This window comes from Vigna angularis, chromosome 7 (genome assembly GCF_016808095.1).
Source record: "Vigna angularis cultivar LongXiaoDou No.4 chromosome 7, ASM1680809v1, whole genome shotgun sequence".
NCBI lineage: Eukaryota > Viridiplantae > Streptophyta > Magnoliopsida > Fabales > Fabaceae > Vigna > Vigna angularis.
The window spans coordinates 35592057-35603149 of NC_068976.1; the positions used below are offsets into that span (position 1 = coordinate 35592057).

The window sequence follows — 11093 nt, forward strand, 5'->3', positions numbered from 1 at the left end:
TTCACAAGTGTCAACTAGCATCGTCTCCAAAAAAGTGTCACTAGTTTCCATCTCTTGTATCATGCAAATTTCATCAAGAATGACAAGATGGAAACACTCCTTGTCATCCTTTGGATGAGACATGGCTTCAAAGACATCAAAATTTACTTCCTCATCTTGCACTCTCACCTTCAGTTTGTCATTTTCCACATCAATCAATAGTCTTGCAGTCTTCATAAAAGGCCTCCCAAGAATAAGAGGCACATTTACATCCTCCTCCATCTCCATGATAACAAAGTCCACAGGAAAATTTTTTTTGTCTACCTTCACAAGTACATCTTAAACTACCCCAAAAGGATATTTCAGAGATCTATCTGCTAGTTGGAGAGTCATTCGAGTAGGCTTGAGCTCCAAACCTTTAATCTTTTCAAACATGGAGAGCGGTATGAGATTTCCTATAGTGCAGGGAATGGTGAAGCTTCTGGGATCTTTCAACTTGGGAGGTAAAAGCTTTTGGATGATAGCACTGTAGTTTCCTTGAACTTCAATGGTTTCCTCTTCAATGTACTTCCTTTTCTTAGTAAGGAGCTCCTCCAGAAATTTAGCATATGAGGGCATTTGTTGCAAGGCTTCGGAGAAAGGTATGTTAATCTTCAATTTCTTAAAAATCTCCATGAAACGCTCAAACTATTTTTCTTTCTCCTTCCTTGAATAATTCTTTGGATAAGGAAGGGCTTTTTCATACAAATCTTTCTATTTTCTCTCATCTTCTTCCTCTCTTTTTTTCTTCTCTTCCCTCTCTTTTTTTTCCCTTCTTCATCTTTTTCTTTTTCACTCAACCCTTATTTTTCTTTTCTCTTTATTTTTCTCTCATAAAAAATTTTGCCACTTCTGGTACTTTGAACTCCTCTCTAGGGTAAACTTTCATATTACCCCCAAGAACATCCAGCTTCTGAATTATGTGACCGAGATGCCTCTCTATCCTGCTGAATGCTGCTTCAGTGCTTTTATGATGAGAATCAAATGTATGCATTAACAGTTGAAGTGTGTCATCCATCTTAGTCATTCTTTCTGATAGAATAGGTTGTTGCTGCCACTGTTGTTGTCCGACAGCTTGTCCATATTGACTTGGTCCCATATTTGAGTGGGGTTTCCACCCATGATTGAAATTACCTTGTCCGAATTGCATCTTGCAAGCATTAGACACAAAACCTAGAAAACAATGTTAGCACAAAAAATAAAAAAAACTACACAAAACATGAATAAAAAAACGGTTTAATCCTTTTCGACATCCCTATTTATGTACGAATGTCTCAATTGGGTCCTCGTTTTTTAAAGTGTATCAAAATGGTCCCTAATTTTGAAAATTGATATCAATTGAGTCCTTTCCGTTAAGTTGGCTGGACGGCGTTAAAAAAATTGATGAGTGGATGCTGAGATGACGAACGAACGCTCGTCCACCAGCGAACGAACGCTCGTCCACCAGCGAACGAACGCTCGTCCTCCAGAGAACGAACGCTCGTCGACCTCTTACTGCTGGACGACCGTTCGTTCGGTGGTCGACGAGCGTTCGTTCGCTGATGGACGAGCGTTCGTTCGCTGATGGATGAGCGTTCGTTCGCTGGTGGACGAGCGTTCGTTCGTCATCTCAGTATCCACTCATCAATTTTTTTAACGCCGTCCAGCCAACTTAACGGAAAGGACTCAATTGATATCAATTTTCAAAATTAGGGACCATTTTGATACACTTTAGAAAACGAGGACCCAATTGAGACATTCGTACATAAATAGGGATGTCGAAAAGGATTAAACCTAAAAAAAAATAATAATAAAGTCAAAGTTAATCAAGAATCACACAAATAGAATAGTTTAAACCGTGAGTCCCCAACAATGGTCTTGTTTTCTTTAAGTCTTAATTAATTGAGTTATCACACGACTGTCTAGTGCCACGAGTCTCTTGGGACACGATACTTGGTCTTACCATTTTATATTACTTGTGCGATTTGGTACACTTATCAATCCATCAACAAGTTTTTGGGGTCGTTGCCGGGGACTCTCGTTTTAAACTATTCTATTTGTGTGATTCTTGATTAAATTGGACTTTATTTTTATTTTTCTACTTTTATTTTAATTTTTATGCTATTTTTAATTTCTGTTTTGTGTCGTTTGTTTTTGTTTTTGTGCTAATAGTGTTTTCTAGGGTTTTGTGTCTAGTGCTTGCAAGATGCAATTCAGACAAGAAGTGAACTATATGGACACTCAATTCCACCAAGGTAATTTCAACCATTGGTGGAAACCTCACTTAAACATGGGTCAAAGTCAATTTGGGCAAGCTGCCAAACAATTTGATAGGCTCCCACAACAACAATGGCAACAACAATTCTCTCTCTCAGAAAGAATGACTAAGATGAATGACATCCTTCAACAATTAATGCAGATGTCTGATTCTCATCACAAAAGCACTGAAGCGGCACTCAAAAGAATGAAGATGCGACTTGGTCACATACTTCAGAAGCTGGATGATTTTGGGGGCAATATGGAAGTTAGCCCTTGGGAGGAATGTCAAGCTATTATACTAGAAGTGACAAAGGTTTAGATGAGAGAAAAATAGAGAGAAAAGAAGAAAGGTTAAGTGAAAAAGAGAAAGATGTAAAGGAAGAGGAAGAAAAAGAAGAGAGAAAAAGTGAGGTTGAGAGAAAAGAAAAGGGGAAGAATGTGGAAGAAGAGAGAAAACATACATAAGAGGTTGAGAGAGAAAAGAGAAAAATTGAGAAAAATCTTATGTACCCTAAGGAGTGTTCCAAGGAGGAAAAAGAGAGGGAAGAAAAGAAAAAGAGATAGGAGGAGGATGAGAGAAAAAAAGAAAGAAGCATATGAAAAACCCCTTGCTCACCCAAAGAAGTATCATAGGAAGGAGAAGGAAAAACAGTTTGAGCATTTCATGAAAATCTTCAAGAAATTGGAGATTAAAATTCCTATGATTGGGACACTGCAACAGGTTCTTGGTTATATTAAATTCTGAAAAAATTCAACAAAAAGAAAAAAAAAATATCCAGAAAAGGGAACAATTGAGGTACAGGGAGAGTGCAATGTGATCTTGTAGAAGGCACTCCCTCCTAAGGTTAAGGATCCAGGAAGTTTCACTATTCCTTGCATTGTCAAGAGCCATAAAATAAGGAAAGCCCTAATTGATTTAGGGTCCAATATTAATTTGATGCCCTTATCTGTTTTGGAAAAGATTGGTGGTCTTGAAGTCAAGCCTGCAAGGATGACTCTATTTATTGCAAATGGATCCACCAAAAAGCCTTATGGTGTGGTGGAAGATATGATGGTTCAAACTGACAGCCTCAGATTCCTGGTAGATGGAGGAAGATTCGGAGATCCCTATTATTCTTAGAAGGTCATTCATGAAAATGGCCAAGGTGATCATCAATGTTGATGATGGAACTATAACAGTAGGTTAGGAGTGTACTATGCTTGTGTTGTGTACTCATAGTAAGGTTTAGTTAGTATCCTTGTTTCTTTGAGTTGGACTGATGGTTTTTCTCTCTGTATAAGCAGAAGATGGCACCTAGGCCTCCTTCACCACACATTGATCCAGATGCACCAGACCTTATGAGGATGATGGAATTAGTTATATAAGCGATGCAGACTCAGAATGTTGCTTTGATCTAACAAAATACAGTTGCTTTGCAACAATTTAACGCTACCAGGATGTCAGCTGAAGTATCCTAAGGTAATATGTGGAGCTGATGAGTAGTGGGAGAGTTTCAGCAAGACTTCTTCTTCTTCATCCGTTGTACCTCAAGATTGGAGTTTAGAGAATTTCCTACGACATCATTCGGTTAAGGTTAGTGGGAAGGCAAGCCCTAATGAGATTGATTAGTGGTTTAGAGAAATGGAAAGGATTTTCAATGCCAAAAGATGTCCAAAAGAGAACAGGTTGTCTTATACTGAGTACTTACTATCTGGAGAGGCAAGTCACTGGTGGAGTAGTATGAGGATGCTCCTTGAAGGTAGTGGTACTCCTATCACCTAGGATTTGTTCAAGAAAAAATTCTACACATAGTATTTCCTAGATAGTGTAAGATTTGCAAAGGAGATCGAATTTCTGTAGTTGGTGCAAGGAAACATGTTTGTATCTAAGTATGCGGATTGTTTCAAGCATCTTATCCGTTTTCATACACTAGCCATGGATGAGGAATGATAGTGTAGGAAATTTGAAAATGGGTTGAAAGGTGATATCAAGCTCTTAGTCACGGGTTTTTGTATCAAGAAGTTTCCAGCCTTGGTGGAGAGGGCTAGAGTTCTTGAGAAGACCAAAGAAGAGGTGGAAAAGCATAGCAGACATCCATTGAGAGTGAGTGGACCATTTGGGTCTCGTTTCAGTCCACGAGATACAAGGAAACCTTATACTAGGCCTCTGTCACATGGGTCTAGAGGGTCTTCTTCTCAGTAGGGAGGTTAGTCAGGTCAGGCAATTGGGGTGTAGTGTTACAACTGTGGAGGACCGCATGTGAAAGAGTTTGTCCTCAATTGGCAGGCTTTAGAAGATGCAATCTGTGTTGCAAGGATGAACATTTTAAGAGAGATTGTCCATCAGCTGGGAGATCGGGACCTAGATTTGTGTAGGCGCAACATAGGGGAGGTGGTAGACCTCAAGCTACAAGTAGAGTCTATGCTATGTTTGGAGCATAGACAGCCAGATTAGGTAACCTTATTGTCAGTAGTTGTGTGTTGCTTAATAAAGTATGTTGTGTATTGTTTGATTCTAGAGCGAGACATTCCTTTGTGTCAAAAGCATGTGTGCAAGAGCTGGGAATACCAGTTAGGGAGCTGTAGTATGACCTTGTAGTGTTTACTCCAGCATCTGGGTTCGTTAAGACATCTTTTGTGTGTTCTAGACGTCTTTTGGGTGTTGAGGGGCGATAGTTCAGAGTCAATCTTATTTGTTTGCCTCTATTGGGTTTGGATGTGATTCTAGGGATGGATTGGCTATATGTCAATCACATCCTTATAGAATGTAGTGAGAAGAAGTTGTTGTTTTCTGAGGCTACAAAGTCAGAGTTGTTGTCTACAGGGCAGGTTCGGCAGGAGGTGATGGATGACTCATGTTGTTTCTTAATTCTAACGCATATCGACGTAATCTAAAATGTATTAACGTCAAATAAGGCCAACATCGACGTAAAACAATGACCTTAGAATCACATAACGTCAACTTAAGAAACATTTGACGTTCAACTTAAAATAAAAAAATAACAAAATAGTGGTTTGCTTCGAACAGTAGTACTCCTACCCAACGTCAACCATGTCAAATATTCGACGTTTTATATGCCACCATATGAAGCCAAAGTGTAAATTCCTTTTTTATTCTTCATTTCTTTTCTCTTATAAACCAAACATAACGTCCCAAACTTTATGGGGTCGACGTTTAAAGCAATATAGAACTTCGAACAAGTTGGGGTTGGACGTGATGGTCGTAATCACATAACGTCAATAAGGAAGCAGTCGACGTCCAGTACAAAATAAATAAATACTAAATATTGATTTAATTAATATGACGTCAACCATAACAAAAGAAGGACGTTGTATATTACAACTAGCACTTATTTGTTTATTTTTCATTTAAATCAACCCACAAAATGTCAGTTTTATACTGGCTTACACGTTTTGTTATTTAGTTCATTTTTTATTATTTTTTTTTATTTTTTCTTTTTCTTTTAAACCAACCATAAAACTACGGGTTGGACGTTGTATTTTTCAGAAATTATGTTTTTAATTTATGGGGGATTTGGCTTTGATGTGTACTCGCGTATAACGTCAAAGTTCAACGTCCCATAACAGAACATACAACATTAACAATAACCCCAATCCATCCTTTTTTTTTCTTTTTTCTTTTAAACCAACCAAAGAATGTCGAACTTTTTCACCAATTCGATGGTTTTTAGCCACAAATAACCTCAGTCATTCTATTTTTCTATAAATACAATTTCTGAGCCTTAGATAACCTGTAGACATCCATTGATAAAATTTCTACTATGAACTCCAGCTGTTAATTTTTTTCTTTGTGTTTTCTGTTATCTCCTTCAAGGACATAAAAAAGATTGAAGGAGTATAGAAAACCAAAGGAAAAGGTTGATAGATTTGGATTTTGCATCCTTTCAAAACGCTACTCCTCCTTCACTAAACTACAAAACTTCCGTAAACAAATTCATGTTAACTTTTTTCGTTGGTTTGCTATCAATTCCTCTACTAAACGAAGAAATTTCTTTGTTAACGATGAAGGCATGGTAGCAAACCAGAGGAAAATGTTAACACTTATGAATTTAAAACAGACTCTATTAAAAAAAATCCTTCTATATTTTAACAAAGAAAAAGGTTGAAAGATTTGGATTTTGCACCCTTTCAAAACGCTACAACCTCCATTCACAAAAGTCCTTCTACATTTTAAAAATCCTCTGGATCTTTTCGTGGTTTGATTTTCATTTTTTTTCGTATGTTTAGTGTTATTATGTTTTTCCTTTGTTTCATTTCCATTTATAACCTACGTAATAATGGATTTCTTTTAGAAATCCTTCAAATAAATTTACATCGAATACTGAAGGAAAAGACGTCCCTATGTGATTCCCAATTAATGTAGACGTCCCTCTGGTAACATCACAAAATTAATGCTCACAACGACTCCAATGCCTTTCACGTCAAAGCCCCCTAGAGTCAGACATTCTATGGGAATTTAAAACGGAAAAAGAAAAAAATAGAGCGACCTTTGCCTTCTGATAACGAATAATACGTCAGATGCCCAAGGAATCTAACAATTATTGTTGTATTAAAAGAAAAAAGAATTAAACCAAAAAGACACTTTGGACGTCTGAAGAAATTGACATATATCATTTACGTAGTCTGTCTTTTATTATTGAAGCCCATTTTAGGCCCATATCAAGCATTTCCGAACAGTAATTATTTATGTAGACATCCATTTATAAAATTTCTTTTAACAACTCCAAGGTTTCTTTGTGTTAACTTGTAACAACTCCAAGGACTTTCAAAACGCTACAACATTCATAAAATTCGTAAACTCCTTCAAATCGTTTCAAAAACAGACCCTACAAGGGACGTCAACTATTTTCAAAATAGACGTGTTATTGGAGGTTAAAAAGGAAAAATAAAAAAAGATAAAAATAAAAAAAAAAGGGAGCAACCAACATCAAGCGTATAATGACGTATATTTGCCTGAAATTATGTTTTTAATTTTTTCTTTTAAACCATCCGACAAAACAACTTCAGGAAAACTTAAAAAATGAATTATTCAAAAACGGTCAAACTGTTCAATTGTATAGATTTAAGCATTATATTTATAGAGTGAATTCAAAACCTCTAGTAACAGGAAAAAATGAATACTCACAAACCTTTCACGTCGAAGTCCCTAGAGTTCAACATTCTATGCGAATTTAATAAGGAAAAAGAAAAAAAAGGAGCTACCTTTGCCTTGGGACTGCCTTTTATTATTGAAGCCAAAGGTCACCCCACATCAGGCCTTTCCCAACAGTCATTCTTTTTTTTTATAAATACAGTTTCGGAGCCTTAGATAACCTGTAGACATCCATTTATAAAACTTCTGCTATGAACTCCATCTGTTAATTTTTTTCTTTGTGTTTTTTGTTATCTCCTTCAAGGACACAAAAAAGCTTGAAGAAGTATAGAAAACCAAAGGAAAAGGTTGATAGATTTGGATTTCAAATTCTTTCAAAACGCTACTTCTCCTTCACTAAACTACAGAACTTCCATAAACAAATTGATGTTAACTTTTTCCGTTGGTTTGTTGTCGATTCCTCTACTAAACGAAGAAATTTCTTTGTTAACGATGAAGGCATGGTAGCAAACCAGAGGAAAATGTTAACAGTTATGAATTTAAAACAAACTCTATTTAAAATAATCCTTCTTCATTTTAACAAAGAAAAAGGTTGAAAGAAAACAAAAGATGGTTGGGTGTTCAAGGATGTTGACGAAACTCCTTCTACCTTTACTCCACAGACTGAGTTTGAAAGATTTGTTGTGCATCAATTTCGAATGCTTTCAACAAGAATTTCAAAAGTTGAAAAATCTTTGATCATGATTCACAAGAAATCAGATGAAGACAATGCTCTCATAACTCCCTCAGCAAGTGAATCTGATGATGAAGACGACACAACAGAAGTTGAGTCTATGGAGACATCTGACATAGATTAGGAAGAAGAGTCCATTTTAGTTTATTTTTCCAAAATTAATGTAATTTTTTAATATATTTTAGTATATTTTTGTATGTTTGAACTCTCTTTGAAATTTAATATATACTTTTCGTGGTTATATTTTCATATTTTCCCTTTGTTTAATGTTATTATGGGTGTTTTTTAAAAAATAGGAAAAAATGAATGTTACATCGCATATTGTAAAAGTTGACGTCAAAGATCAAGCCCATTTTTATAAATACACTTGTGCATCCTTGATCTAGTCCTCCACTCATAAAATTCAGTCGTAACTTGTCATCTGATATCATATTTTTTATGGTTCCTCATAGCTCTTCCAAGGTCACAAAAGTTAGGGTGACGCATGAAAGAGCTATAGGAGACATAAGAAATAAGTTAACAGATTTGGATTTTGTTTCAAGTAGTTCAATTTCATTCATATTCATAATGATTACAATCAGATTAGAAGAAAAACAGACACAGAACAAAAACACAAAACCGACTCCATACTAAAATTCTAAGCCTCTATTCTAATTTAGAATATTTCCATTGAATCCTCCTCACTAGACACTTCCCTTGAATCTTCAGTTGGAGAATCATTTTTATTCTTTTTCTCATGCAAAGCTTCTATCTTCTGTTCGAGTCTCCTGAGTTTTTCAACAACAAATCTTTCAAAATTGGTTTCAGGGACGAAGTTGGTGCGGGTGTGCTTCCAGAACTTTGAACCATATTCTCTTCATCCTTGAAGCACCATCCCTTTATGGTCTTTACAAAGCCAATGCAAGTCAATGTGTTTCGATTTATCACATTTGAGTAGTTACAGGAGCATTTCTTTTCACCACTAACATCCACACCTTGAAGGGTTAGGATTTTGCTGATAAACACAACATATGGTAGATGTCGTGCATGTTTGGTTCCTGCATCAATGATATGATCTTTTATTACTTCCACCCAATTGGTAGGAACATCATTCTTGATGGCATACAGTAGAAAAACATCTTCAATTGTCATTCTGTCTTGTACTTGTACAGGTCTAGCAGGTAAAATCACCCAAGCAAGAATGTGTTCTGTTATCTTTTCTTCTTTATTTAGTCCCTCATGCACATATAATCTTTCAATTGTGTATCTCCCAGGGAACCTTAACCAGTTACTGTACACGTCCTTTTTCTTCAGTCATTTGTTTGTTTCTGAGTACCGTAAGTGAGAGAATAACCCTTCGGCTTTTAATCCAGCAAATTGAAACCAGACATCATTGTCAATGTGAACATTTACTCCTTTTACTCGAGAATGAAGGACACCATCTATGTTTCTCATATTGTTGCAGAAGACCCTTACTAAATCAGGGTCCAATCACCCTTCATCTGGACAAGTGTAGAGAGACCTTGAGTTTCAATCTATTCCTAGAAGTGAAATTTCTCCTTTTCAAATAAGTCGAGGTTTAGATATTTGTGAGTAACAATATGTTTAAACTTCGTCCACCTCAATAACTCTAGATGAGTCTCCTCATCACTGATCCACCTGGAGAGATCAGCATTTCTTGCAGCCACAACAACCTTTCCTCTATATGTTGAAGGATGTGATGAAGAAGTGATAACAGTTGAAAAACTGTTATTTTCATGCTTAAAATTGATACTAAAAGCAACCTTTAGACTTAGAAACTAGCTTGAAATCAATACTTTTATCTATATTTTCAGAAATAAGAGAGCTGGACAGGTTTATGTTTGATTTGAGTGTTTTTGTGCAGGTTTTAAGGTGAATTTAGTGAAAAGAGTGAAGAAGGAGAGAAGTGACATTAGAAAAGACAAGAAAGAGTGCAAAAAGAGAAGTCGAAGGCACCGCTCAGCGGTAATTTACCGCTGAGCGGCACTCAAGAGGTCACGTTGGAACCGCTGAGGGGCAAAATGGCCGCTGAGGGGAAGAAAGAAGACGCGCAACCACCGCTGAGCGGTAAATACCGCTGAGCGGCACTTTTTGGGCTTGGGCTTTTGTAATCTTTTGTAACTCTAGATTAGTATATAAGGGCTTGCACGTCCTAGGGTTAATCATCTTTGGCAGAAACGAGGCAAACACTCTCTCTTCCACCCCTTTGAAGGAGGATCTTGGATGCTCAGGCTACCTCTTCACCTTTATTGGGTTTATTCTTTCATTCTTTCATTATTGTTCATCTAGGTTCACCATGAATATGGTGAACTAAACCTTGTATGTTTGTTGGGGAATCAATGTAATCTCTTGAAGCTCTCATATATGGAATTTATGCTTGCATCTTAATCTAAGATTTATGCTTTCTTTCATCATTAGTTAGGGTTTTTCCTCTTTGCTCAATGCTTGCATTGTTTAACTCATTCTATTGCATGATTATTGGTTTTGTCGATACGGACACGTACGGGGAAGTCTAGATCCGGGGAATTTCTCCCAATATTATACTGACAATATTATATTGGTTGTCGTTAAGCTCCTGCACTCATGAACTAATCATTAGGAATGCTAGGAATTGTATGAACTATTTGATTAGGGAGAAGCCATCTAGAATGGTACTTTAGAGAGTGGCATTAACAATGATGATTTGAATGTTGAATTCCTAAAATGTATGAGAGTGGATGAGATGAAATTGACCCCCAACAACATATTCATTCATATAATCCATTGAAAGTGTTTATCTTTTGTCTTTGCCATTGATCAATTCATGCATACATGTTTAGTTTTCGTCTTGCATAATATAATCCAATTATTTCGTTTGTAAGTCTTAGCTAATCAACAAACCACACAACTAAACTAGGCCGTGAGTCCTTTGGGAAGAACGATACTTGGTCTTACCAAGTTTATTACTTGAACGATTCGGTCATACTTGCCGATTGTGAAACAAGTTTGTGACATCATATTTTGGTGCTTACA

General features: G+C 36.5%; 1 protein-coding gene across 1 annotated transcript; it reads right to left on the minus strand.

Annotated features, from left to right (window-relative positions):
• Positions 1 to 318: 318 nt before the first annotated feature.
• On the minus strand, positions 319 to 654 carry LOC128197907 (uncharacterized). The gene has a single exon (XM_052880758.1). It carries the CDS (start codon positions 652 to 654, stop codon positions 319 to 321), a length of 336 nt encoding a protein of 111 aa, XP_052736718.1.
• Positions 655 to 11093: the final 10439 nt, after the last annotated feature.

What these genes read in the sequence shown, in the direction of transcription:
- LOC128197907 (XM_052880758.1), bottom strand. Translation starts at nt 654, where the DNA reads ATGGAGATTTTTAAGAAATTGAAGATTAACATACCTTTCTCCGAAGCC.